At 39.5% G+C, this 13580-nt stretch overlaps 1 protein-coding gene across 3 annotated transcripts in view; it reads right to left on the reverse strand.

Annotated features, from left to right (window-relative positions):
• bcl2l13 (BCL2 like 13) overlaps positions 1–13580 on the reverse strand; it is a 49610-nt gene that overhangs the window by 11301 nt on the left and 24729 nt on the right. For 2 of the 3 annotated variants that reach the window (XM_067999620.1, XM_067999619.1), the window contains exon 7: positions 3150–5003. In XM_067999620.1, the coding sequence (XP_067855721.1) occupies positions 4161–5003 (843 nt within the window). In that variant the 3' untranslated portion in view covers positions 3150–4160. Of the gene's footprint in view, positions 1–1051; positions 1109–3149; positions 5004–13580 lie in introns of those variants that run through there. The other variant, XR_010966213.1, reaches the window with a different exon arrangement.

Here is a 13580-nt window from a genome sequence, read left to right on the forward strand (position 1 = left end):
GTCTGGACAGTTGCTAGTAGGCTATTTGACTATGCTTGGGTCGGGGGGGGGGGGGGGGGGGTGGGAAAGCACACAAATCACAGCCAAGCCTGATCTTCATCTGTAGTTCTACGCACGCACTCACATTTTCCAAGTTGGAGATGCTGAATAGCAATCAGGACATAAAACACGAGCTGATTTTCCTCTGCCTAGACCATGGATGCTGATGCCATTTGTAGCAACCCAACTGAGACAACTAACTCACTGACCAAGAAATGCACCTGGGACCATATGGTCTGTGTCAAATCAGCTACATACTGTCTTTACCAATTAAGCTACCAGGGGAACTCAGTTTTTTAATGTATGTTTAAATTTCAGCTAAACAGAAATACTTCATTTCCATGTAGTAGAACAAAATGGGGAAATGGTGATGGTAAGTTAGCCTTTAAAGCAGAAGTGTGGATTACAAAACATTCCAACATCTAGAACACTAAAGAAAATAAGTTAATCATGACACATTTCAGGGTCCAAAAAGGGTTTTGGGAAAGTGAGTGGTACTAATTTTCCTGTACTAAACAAGCCAGCGATTCCAGAAGCGATTTCATCCAGATTTAGATTTTAGTTTTCTTCCCTCCAGTTTTCTTTACATGCCCTCTGCACCTGCATGTGTAACACATGCCAGGGTACGGTTGCACAGGCACCAAAATTTCTCCAGTCCCTTACACAAAAGATGATTCTTGACAATGTGAACACAGTGAGTGAAAGCTCCAAGAGCAAAGTCTGATCCAGTTTTATATTATGCAAAACATATGGTAACAGCAATACCCACACGCTGGCAACCAGCTATGCTAGTACAGACATTACTAGGGCAACTCAAGCTGTCCACACAGATAGCAATTAGAAAAAAGGAACCTGGTTGATTTTTCACATCTCAGGAGCACTCAAGCTCTTAAGTGCTGCCCCAGCTGAGATCAGGTAACTCAACACAGGATCAAACTTAGGATGTTCTGGTAAATTTTTATAACTTTGGGAAGTACATGGATTTGTTGTATTCTAAATGTTGTCTTTTTACCTGCAGTTTACTTTCCAAGCCACACGGTCAGCGCAATAGGTAACATTTTTCAATCACCTATACATAAAAAATACACAAACATTATGTAAGGAAATGCTTTGGTAACCATTACTATACTGCTTAATTCAAATAATCTTAATTTAAATTTGAGCACAAAATAGTTCTTCCATTTTGTTAACTCAAATTGTAATAAGCATTAAAGTTGACAGGCACAGACTGTAGCAGTGTCCTGTTCAAGGCCATAATAGGTGTGCTGTTTTTATTTCCTAGCCAGGGAGGGGGGGGGGGGGGGGGAGTGGGAAGAGAAGATAACCTTTCTAAAAGTTAACTGTTTAAGGAATTTCCATTGGACATTTAATTCTGGAATAACAGTAGCAACTCAACAATCTCTAAGTGTACCCAACATGCTGGACAAAAATAGAAACCACCTGCATGACATTAGTTGAATGTGAACGATAGTGTGCGCTGATTACTTGGCTTCTGGATGATTTGGAGCATACATGTCTGATGTTGGTGCAGGTTTGCATTTCAGATCGCATGGGCTCCCCCAGCCTGGCAGCACAACACAATGCAATCAAGTATCCAATTAACATCATTGGGTGCAATGGAGACTGGAGTATCCAATTTTATTACAGCGTCAATAGCTTTGAAATTATGATTTTATTGTGACTTGATTGTTTTGCTGCAGATAGTGAAAAACATTTTAAACCAGATTAATCAGCATAAAAATACTAAAGAAATACAATGTAGTTCTTAAAAATGTATTAAAACACGTTCATTACACAGGCAACATGTGCTTGTTCCTGATACAAGAGGAGAAACTCAAGAAGGGATGGTCTAGAGTATTAAATCCTTATTCTACAGAATAAAAAACTATGTATTACACTAATTGGGCTATAATTTGCTGTGGCAGGGCATCAAATGGCATCTGCCATTAGTTAGACTTACCCTTGCATGTTTAGGTTTTTAAATTTTTTGCGTGGCAAGTTGCTGAAAGTGCGAGGTGATAATGGCGCAGCGAGGGAAACAGGGCATCTGGGGCCTGTGTGAACAGGGCAACCAACAGGGTATCTCCTTAACCAATCAGATTGCAGGATTGTGTAATAAACAGTGCATGGACTGAGAAGGAAGTATAAATCAGAGTGGGTGAATTCAATGCCAAATCAGGTACAGAAAGAGCAAGAATATTGGATTAAGGAAGAGAAAAGAAAGTTAACATTTTTAAAATCTCCAACAATTTATACCTGAAGGAATGAGACTCCACACTTGTAACAGTTAATTTTCAGTGCCAGAAGTTGATTGGCAGTAATCAACTTATGTTGTTAAAAGGGTCCTTACACTTAAAATGACAAGACTTAACTTTTTGTGGCACGTTTAGTTTGTGTCCACTGCACAAATACAGCAACGTCATGCCGTGCAATGCACTTCAATGTTGAGGCAGATAGTGAGATGCCGTTTTCGTGAAGCTAATGGCTGAAGGGCACAGCTTGGACAGCAACTTTTGGATAGTTGCATTTAACCGCGCATCTGCCTGTTGCCTGAAGTTGCTGTACCATTTACGTGTAAATAACAATGAGCGCCATTAGCCTCACTGTTATTTTGACAGCAAATTCTGGGCCTATGTTTTGAAAAATTAAATGCCCCCCATTGTACTTGCGGTTTAACATTATTAGCACATTACATAAATAAGGAACAGCTCAGACAACTGTAACCAAGTGATACTGGTGGCTAAACACACAGGGAAAAGAATGGAAATTGCATTCGGGATGCCAACAGGCAAGTCAGATTACCCACGGCTTAATGCAGGCTATAACAACCCTGTTGCAACCAGAAATGAACTGCATTTCCAAAACAGGTGATTATGTTATGTTGCATCCCACAATTACTATATATATATATATATATATATATATAAAAAAAAAATCAGATAGCTACATTTAATTTCATGGATGTGGCTATGGTACAAGTTGCTGGTTTCTTTAGGGAGCATGAAAGGAAAATTTAAACACTGCAATAATTTTGGTTCTTTCAAACCACAGATAGGACTTTCAATACCGGGAATCCAGAGAGATTAGCTTAAATCATTTTACACCCACAAAATAGTTCATGTTTTATTGTCGTGACTCATTTACGAAATTCAGTACAAATTGCAAAGCTGGCGCTTAGAAAACCACCTTTCAGTTACTATTGAAATCAATTTCTTTTTATGTTATCTCACTTGGGAACGTGTGCATCATCTCAACACCTCTATTAGTACAATTAAGGTTACATACAGTGCTTTTAACTAAATACAACTGAAATGAACTGCCGTGTGAAGAAACGGAACACCACATCCATTGTCTTGGCATCAGCAGTAGTAAAATCAACAACTACATTAAATCTTACTTTTAACCTAATGTACAAACACATTCCATCAATGAAGTTCTCACTTTTCATTAGTTAATGAAATTTTTTCCATTGTCTATGAAAAGAAATAATCAAAGTAAATGCAAGTGGGGAAGTGGAAAAAAAATGAAATAGACAAGCAGAGGTAAACCAAACATAATGGCCACGGTGCAACTGAATTAACTCAATCTATAGTCACATTGCTCTTAAGGCTAACATCTTAAAATTGGAAAATAGTGTTACAGCAGATAAGAATCAAGATGACAGCATGAATTAATTCAGATTATAAAATGAGGTCTCGGTTAACTAAGACCTGAATATTTAGTTCCCCAGAAAAGGAACTTTTAACGGTTCTTTTCCACATCAACCTTTCCAGTTTAACCAAAGGTTTCTTTCCTTTAGTGATGTAACACTTTAGACGGTATTTTGAAATATACCAGCATTTTCATTCTCAAAGATTCTATTGCATACAGAATTTAGAACATTTCCTGTACTGCACAATTTTCTTTGCACTGCAGACTAAGTTTATATTTTCTCAGTATATTAGCACTGCCAATAATTCATATGTGTTGATTATCTATCCTTATTAACCATGGTTTTCCTTATTGATCACATGTTCTGCAATGCAACTGAATAAATAGACTTAATTACGGTCACAAAAATCAATTGTAGAACAGAAAGCCTTCCCAATTACTCTGCTCAATAATGAATTGTTCACTTATTATTAAAATCTTCTTCTCCAGGCTAGAGCCACCCCCACTGCTACAGCCAGCATTGCAAAAGCAGCAGCTCCACCATAAAACAAAACAGATGTGCTTGTTTTTGCAGGAACAATCTCTTTAGTATCTTCTGGCTCAGCCAGTGGAGTTATTTCAACTTTTTCCCCCTTTTCAACAACCTCTTCTTCCAGTTTGGTTTTTGGTGCATCTTCCCAGTCACCTTTTTTAATCTCTTCCAATTGCCTTCTTATTTCTTGCAGTGAGGTTGATTGATGCAGTTCGCTGGATTCAGAGGCCATTTCTCCTGCTGGTTTTACATTTGTTTCCTCTATTACAGGGGTTGCTATTGGGCCTGGTACAGATAAAGGATCGGTTTTCTGTACTGCAGCAGAAGGCTGACCCTCCACTGGTGCAGTCTGTAGTGCAGGTAGAGCTTCGGACTTAATTGCTGCTGCAGACACTGGAGCCTTTAGCTCCACTTCCTGGCTCTCAACAGCTTCAGTAATCTCTTCCTTTTCCACATGGACAATATCAGAATTCGAAGAATTGTTTTCACTTCTCTCTTCACCACCACCGTTACTGTCCAAGCTCTTCATGTCTTCTGGGTCTATGGATAACTGTTGCCAAGACTCTGTTCCAAGAGAAACTGGCAAACCTTCAGTATGCCAGCTTTGGCTAGTAGACAATGATGCTGGCAAGCTAGGTGCCTGCCAGGAACTGGTAACTGTTAGCGGTTCAGGAGGACTTACTTGACCAGAGTTGTCGCTAGTGAAGATGTAAATATCATTGCTATCGTCTACTGTTTCTCCTTGCTCTTCCTCTTCAGCTTCCAGACTGAAAACAGTCCCCTAGGAATAACAAACGTAGATTGAAATCCAGTATATTAAACACATTTCCTTTTGTACAAATTACACAGTTATGTCAAACCATAATCAGATTGTAGTTTTTTGGCACAGATAATGCAACCTTGCAACCTGATGATAATGTATTGGGATAAATGCACTGGGTCTATGGAGGATGCAGATTTATATATGCAATTGCCAATCTTGGTGCATGAAAAGGAAGGAAAATTGGAGTGTGCATCAATCCACACTGTTTGTGTGAATCAAAGCTAGCAGAAACCTGGAAGCACAAGAAGTGGGAGAACATCAATGAAATTGGTACATTAACCAAATGATCAGCTATGGGGGGTGGAAATCCTGATCAAAGCCCACCATTCAAATTTTAAAAGCTTGTAACAAATAGATGCAAAAGCAAACAAAAATGTCATGGTGATAGGAAGATTTAAAAATCAAAATTTTTTGGTACATTTTTCCATCACAGCAGTACTTCTTAAAAAAATGTTGCAAATTTAAAATTGGATTTTTAAATTTGTTCTCTCCCTGAACCAAAGAACTCAATTCAGGCTTACTGAAAGTAGAAAGTTACGAGAACTTTAAAAAGATAACTGCAACACAAAAACGTGGCCGTTAAACTGGAGTCCAAACATCCCCATCAGAGAACTCTGCTCAGAGTGATGTTCACAAAATGAAATCTCCCAGTTTGTACCACTGCTTCAGATGTGTATGCTGACAATTTCTTTTATAGAAAATGGCCACAGAATTATTTATACTAACCTGATGAAAATATATTTCACAGCCTAGCTCAAATCAAATTTCAATATGTTGGAACTTTTATTTCACTACATAAAGCATGCCCATTTAGTGCCATCTATATTTGTGAATTTGCTCCTGTACTACAAAATGAGAGTCTGGAACATGCATACATCTACATCAGAACTGTTGGAAATAGAAACAAGTTGTGTGCTAACACTTTGGAGCAATAATTGAATTTAATATTATATTCCAAGCTATGCTGCTTACCAGCTCAAATACTGCATTTATCAAAAATAATAATGGAAAGACAGAGTGCTCTGATAGAGAACCTCTGCAGTTATTCAATTGCTTCATGATAACTCAACAAGAGGTGCAATTTAATCAGGATCAATTAATTTAACAGCTTTAATTCTTTCCGGAGGTTAATGCCTTGCTTTTGGGCATCACTCCACCCAGTTGCTGGGATGCTAGCTAATTTGGTACTACTGCCGCCACCCGAGCGGAGATCAACTTATTCAGCAAAGACCAAGGGTCTCTAGACCTTCCTGGTTTGTGCGGCTCGGCTATTCACTGGATAAACTCAGCCACGAAAATCAACTGCCACAGCTTTAAACAAAACTGAACAAAATGGGTATAGATATATATCCTGCAAGGGGACATTAAAGAGGGTTTTCAATTCAACACTTATCGAAAGCACTATTAAACAAGTGAATTTTCAGTTTTACAATGGTTTTAAATGCTTCACTAACTTCCTCTATTATGAACATACTATTTGGAACAATGTACACCCACTGTGGTTGGCATTGTAGCCACAAGTTGAACACCAAGAAAAAAAAATCTATTTTTCCAGTTTCCTCAATTTAATTGTTCAATTTAGATTTAAAACATTTAAGTCGTGCATTAAACAAAACATACAACAAACAGGACATACACTCATACTCTGATGTTTAGGAAAATAAAAGTGAAGGTCAAGTTCTCCCCCACCCCACTTAGTTATCCACAGTGATCCACAGAAAGCAAGGAGAGGGGTTAGGAATACTCAGAGTTGCTAGAGCATGGAATGCTCTGGCCCAGTGAGTGTTTGAGACAGAGACAGATCATTGCAACCTCCAGGGGAAAATTGAATAAATATTTGAAGCAGAGGATACAGGACTATGGGGAAAGAGCAGGGCAGTGGGATTGGTTCTGGACTGCACTATAAAAAGCTGGCAGACAAAAGATGGGTCAAATAGCCTCTTCTGCATTCTAAACTTCTATGGTTTTGTCTAGTACATTTAAGCAACTCAGGCCGGCTGACTTGCCTAGTTTTTAAAAATATTCTAAATGTATGCATTTTCAATTTTTAGCTGTCACACAATTTCTTTCTCCTTTCTCTCCCATTCCTTGTGCTGAAGGACTCGAGTGTAACTGTTCAGTATGCCCATCAGGAGGTCCAGGTTGCTTGGGGAGAACTGAAGTGTAGTAGCTCTGCCAATATACTATCAGAGAGAAATGCATGCAACATCTGTAAGGGTGGAAGCTAGAAAGTTATCCTGCAAGGTAATTCCAGTGATCATATACTTCTTCAGAGGGTTACTGTACCTTAAAAAAAAGGAAAACTCAAGAGGCAATTTATTTAGGAAGGATTAATCGCAATAAAGTCTTCATTATGGGACAGTCCAGCATTGTACACAATAGAATTTATAAGTGAAATCTCATTGGCTTTTATCCCCTCAGCCAAGAAAGTCAGAGTTAAACATCAGCACAAGTTGTGAGCCCATATAAATAGGGAAGTTATGGTATACTGGCATCGCTATTGTGTAAACTGGAATTCAGAAATTTTAAATTCTTGCTGGAAAACAATTTGATTTTGCAAGAAGGACTAATTAAATTTAACATCACTGAAGTTGGATAAGAACTTGCATAATAATGCAACAGTGCAGAAACATTCAACCTCAGGCAAACCAATTCCATTATAATCTGTGACAGGACAGCTTCATGGGTGACTAAACTGCAATGCCTATAACAGGATCATTCCTTGCATTTAATTCCATTGTATGAAATCCAGTGGCATTTGGCTGCAGGACAATTACAGTAAGCATACAGGCTAGACCAATGTTTGCAAGTAGAAAATCCAATATTAAAACCACCTCAAAGCATCTTCCCAGATACAATACAATGACATGCTACAATTTTATTCAGAATAGGTTCCCCACTACTATTTACACAATTCTGTAGCAAATTTAAAATTATATACGACCAAGGTAACATACCCCATTATTTTTTTTTAATAGGCAAGTTACTCCACATCTCCCAGTGGACTGCTGCTGTTCTCTCTGGTTTCTCAACCCCCATATCTTGTAGGATGTGACTGTTGAAATATGGTTCTACAGGCACCTGCAGCTTTGTACCTCATCCTTACTCATTCTTCATCTAGACAACCTTTGGGCACATCACTTCCAGGCCTGATCCTGTCCTCAAGATATCCATAAATCTGCACTTTTCAGCAGGGATTATTATAATGATCAGGAGCAGGAATTTTGGCCGATTTCTCTCCTCGCTTAGTTCCAGGAACACTGAGGCCAATTGTATTGCATTTAATGTTGCATCACCCGAGATCAGCTATCTTAGCAAAGACTGGGGACTGACTTAAGGACCTTCCTAGTCCATAAGCTCATGACCAAAACATTCCAGATAGAAAGCCGCTGATCTTTTTTTTTTGCTTGGAGTCTTCTGGCAAAGTTTTTTGTCAAGTAAATCTCATTAGTAAGATGATTTGCCTGCAAGCTAAACACTGCTACCTCAGGCAAGCATCATTTGATTTAGATGGAGGGTGAATTCTGACATCCCACTTCCATAAGAAGTACATGGATATTAGTGACCTTTCATATAACTAACATTACTAATGAATGGCAATACTGATGTTTTAAAGTGTAAATATGTAGAATTGTAGATTGTTATAGCACATAAACAAGTCATTGGCCTATCAAGTCTGTACAGGTGTTCTTCTCCATGAGTCCCAGGTCGAATCCCTTTTCCTGCTCACACCCATATCCTCTGACATTTCTCTTTTTTTAAGCAAATACATTATTCCATTGTGAGGAGGCTTCTGATTAATACATCAAAGTAATCTGCACCATAAAATAGTCATTTTAATACTTTAACAGTCAGACATTCACCTCACAAACTGAGGCAATGAGGTAAAAGTACTGGAGTACTAATTATGCACAGAGGGAGAATGTCAGCTGATGCCCTCATTTCTCCACATAGCAAGTTCCCCACTATACCTCAGTTGGGGAGGGAAAAAAAGAGAGATTACAGTGCAAAAAAAGTCAAAAACTCTCCAACGAAATGTCTTACTTTTCCCTTAAGATATACTGTAATACTCAAAAGGGATGACTGGGTGGAAGGCATTGCACACTGCAGTTAGATCAAAGGGTTAATAAACACTAAAATGCAGCCAGGGTTTGGTTAACAGATTACACAAATACAGAAAGACCTTTAAACTTACCCAGTAGAAACAGTGGAGTATAGGTGGTCAGACATAAAAAAGGATAGTTATTTATTATTTTACAAACTACAAAAAACAGAAATTAATGAATACAATACTGCAGACAACCTGTATCTTTCAGCAATGCCTGAAAGCATGCTACCATTTAGCAACATCTAAACAATGTGAACAGAAAAATGGCACAATTGGCTGCCAATGTGAGAAAAGGAAGTCAATTGGCTAGAATGACTACTGTGGTAACTATGCAACAATCTTAACGTTTAAATAAGAAATTTAGTTTGACATTTGATCGAGCTCTCGGGGTAATTTTAACCTAACTTGCCGGGCAGGAAACCCAAGGGATCAGGTGGAATGCCGATTTTACACCCCCGCCCAATATTACCTTCCACTGACTTCAATGAAGAGTAAAATCGGGCAGGAGTAAAACCAGCATTGCACCCAATCCAGTCAGTTTCCCCCGGGCAGGATAGGTTAAAATTTCCCCTCAAGTTTCCCTTTAAAAAAAATGGTGTATTTTGTGCAGGATTACTTTTTTTTTTAAATGCTATTTTAAAAATTCCTTTTCCTTAATAGCATTGCCTGGCAAAGCTCCTAGCCACCACCAATGTGCAAGTAGCCAGCTACCAGCAGGCACCCTGATCTTCCCTGAGGACCTTGGAGGACCTCCCTGTTCAATGGTTCAGATTAGAAAGTTAGTAGAGTAGGACTGGTACTTGTGCCTATCTGCTCCGTGGCACTGAGATTTCAATGTTAAACTTCAGCACCACACCAACACCCCACCCCTTTCATTTCTGAAGTATTTAAATCTTATCACAGGATCCCTACAGTTGAAAATCCATTATTTATAGTTAATGGTTAGTTAAAGATTAAAACTTGTATTTTTAAACAAATAAGAACTCAACATTATATGCAAGGGAAATAGAAAGGGTACAAAAAAAATCCCGCAATTGATCAAAATGGCAACTTGATTGATGTGAAGTTATATCAATCAGAAATGCACTAAATTTAGACAGCTGGTTTTTGTACAGGTCTCAACTCATGATAGCTCTGGATTAATGACATTTTTCCTTAGAAATTACTGTATTAGCTCAGTTAAATTATTTAAATTTACAGTGACATAAATTGCCCAAAAGTATCTTTTTTCTGGGCTCTCAAAACAGGTCCAAAAAGTTACAGGAATCACTTCAATCCAACCCTGGTCATTCAAGTTTAGATCCAACTAGCTTGAGTGTACATAAAACATTGGGGTAGATTTTCATTCACTGCCTGGACGGTATTCTAGCAAAACGGATCTACTGACCTTTATAAAAGTTGATAAACATGCTAAACCCCCTGTATTCAAGCTACACAACCTAATTAAAACTCTTCACATCAAGGCAGCTTACTTAAATTCAGTTTTAAAAATATTAGAGGGTCAGCTTTTCCTTACCTAGGTTTTGAGAACCGTGAAAAGGAGCCCAGCCAGTTGTTTTACCAACAGAGACAAAAGCAGAGAACTGGGTGGATTTTCTAATTCCTACAACTGCTGCCAGATAACAAGACTGGGTGTTGCCAGATCTGGCAAGGATCTGCCTGGAAACTGTAGTAACATGACAAAAGCTCATTAAATAATAAAATTCAAACAGGGACTAGGGAGTGGCCCCATGACTATGTACGCAGTTGGATATTTCAGCAAGTATAAAGCTGCATTTGCAAGTTTCTTCTTTGAATTAGCTAGGAAAAATATTGCATACAAACCTTCAAATTTTATACTGTATTTGTTAAGCAAACTGAAGACAATACCTGGCTAGATGCCAGCTAGGAACTTTTGTTATAATATTAAATTAACAAAGTTCTGTTCAGTATGACATGCAATTTATAGATACAGCAAAATTCCTCAAGGTCACTTTAGACATTAGATAAAAAGGTCAAAATGGCTAACATCTACTCTTTTAAAAAAAAAAGCACACTTTGCTTTCCGACAGTACACAATTCTCCTGATATTGTGGTACTTATAGTAACATTACAGGTTGCATCTGCCAAAACAATTGATGTTCATATTTTTTTGGCTTTCCAGCTTGAAACATATTTTAGAACAACTTATGTTGTTCTAAAATATGTCAATTCATGCCACTCACTCAGCTTCCAACATGCAACAGCATCTTCTCAAAGGAACTGCCTTATTTTAGGAAAAAAAACTTGGTGGTAATCAGAATATGACTCTGATGAAGGAGAATAATGTCCCCAGTTATCCAAGCAATACTTGAAATATGAAAAAAAATGTAAATCTGAAATAAAAGCTGAAATGCTGGATATGCACAGGTTGGTCAGCAGAGCCAAAAAACAACAGCATTTTGGGTATGATTTTTCAATCAGAACAAGAGGACACTCCCAACATATTAGTCTACCTTTTGCTCTTAGATGCTGATTTTGCATTTCTAGCATTTTCTGTTTTTAACCATAAACACGAGAGCTTGACATGTGATCAACCTACAAATATAAGCATGTAGGTCAACATCCTTAAATCTAACGAAGATTAAAACACACATACAGCTTTGGGACAGAAGGACTGAGGCACAGGACATGTGCACGGTTACAGTCAGCACCAATAATTATTAGCTCAATGCACAAATTGTCTTGGAGTAGTTTCTTACTTCAGATAGGAAAAAAAGTCTGACCTTCTACAAAGCTCACTTTTTCTTGACTGGTCATCTATTAGGTTCCTACAAAAAAAGTGAACTGATGTAGCTCTCTGACCAAAGACTGCAGCAACTTTTCAAACTCTGTATCTGCTGTACAACAGCACTGTGGGGAGAAATATATATTTTTTGCTACACTGGAAGACTCATTGCTGGCACCTGCTGGCAGCAGCCTGTTTGCCCAGGATTCCAGCCAGCTAAAAACTACAGATGTAAAATTCCTCATGGTCCAGGGGTCCATCAAAGTAGCTCCCCAGAGCATGGAAAATTTGAAACTGCTGATTTATCTTGCTGCAAATATGGATAAACTGACCATCTGCTGGCAAGACAACCACCCAACTTAGTGAAAAAAGGCACCATTTTCCTCCAGCATTTTTTTTTAAATTTAAAAAGTATGAAGAGTTTGAGAATATGCTACAAACCCTTGAGCTGCACTTAAATCACCTTTATTGGAATCCAGTGGATGATTAGGTGAGAAGTGAGCTTTGCAGAAGCAAACATCATGGGCCCGATATTACCATGGCGGCGGGGGTCGATTGGACGCGTGGGTAACGCGCCCGGTGAAATCAGTCTGCTCCACGCACAATCGCAGGCGGATTGGATCCACTTACTTGTTCTTCCGGGTTCCCCGCTAAGCTGTGCGGCGGGCGGACTGCGCATGCGCAGTAAGGTCTGTCAGCTGGAGGAGCTCTATTTAAAGGGGCAGTCCTCCACTGACAGATGCTGCAAGAAATAGGAAAAATTACAGCATGGAGCAGCCCAGGGGGAAGGCTGCTCCCAGGTTAATGATGCCTCACTCCAGCTCTTATTGGATGGGGTGAGGAGGAGGGGGGAGGACAGTGATCTTCTCCCCGGCGGGCGGGAGGAAGCGGCCTGCCTCTGCCACCAAGAAGGCCAGGCTCGAGGTGGCAGAGGTGGTCACCTGCACCAACATATCGTGCACCTGCATACAGTGCAGGAGGCGCTGCAATGACCTAAGTAGGTCAGCCAAAATGAGTACACTTACTCATTCCCCTACACTCCGTCTGCCACATCACCACCCCCACCCCACATCTCCTTCTGCACAGCCAACACTACTCTGTCACATCACTCATCACCCACTCAAACCTCATCCTCATCTTACCTGCACTTACTCACCTCGCCAGTACTCATCCCGCCACTACCGCTCAACCCAATCCTCATACAATCTCATGGCTCTCTCTCTTTCACAGTCAGCCTCACTCAACCTGCCACTACTTGTGCTGCAGCCACAGGGCATGCATCACATATGTGCAGTAGGAAGCGTAAGGCAAACATGTTGTGAGCATGAAGGGGACGCACAAGGGTGTTTGAGGGTTTGTCATGGTTTTTAATCCATGTTTAATTTCTGATCAACTCATTACATATTATATTGGCACTACTACTGCCACGTTTTTGCGAATCTTGTCTGGTTTGTGCAATAATGCCCTTTCCTCAGGATCACAATGAAGACCCACAACTGATGCCACCCATTGTGTCACTGCAGAGTGGGTGTAGGTGTATTTGCAGGGCTCTTTTGTGCAGACGACAGAGACGTCAGCAATGTCCCTGGTGGCGCCCTGGAAGGATGTGGAGAAGTTGTTGAGGGCAGTGGTGACTTTGACAGCGACGGGTAAGAAGATGGTGCTCGGGCCAACCGGGAGC

This window comes from Heptranchias perlo, chromosome 18, assembly GCF_035084215.1.
Source record: "Heptranchias perlo isolate sHepPer1 chromosome 18, sHepPer1.hap1, whole genome shotgun sequence".
Lineage (NCBI taxonomy): Eukaryota > Metazoa > Chordata > Chondrichthyes > Hexanchiformes > Hexanchidae > Heptranchias > Heptranchias perlo.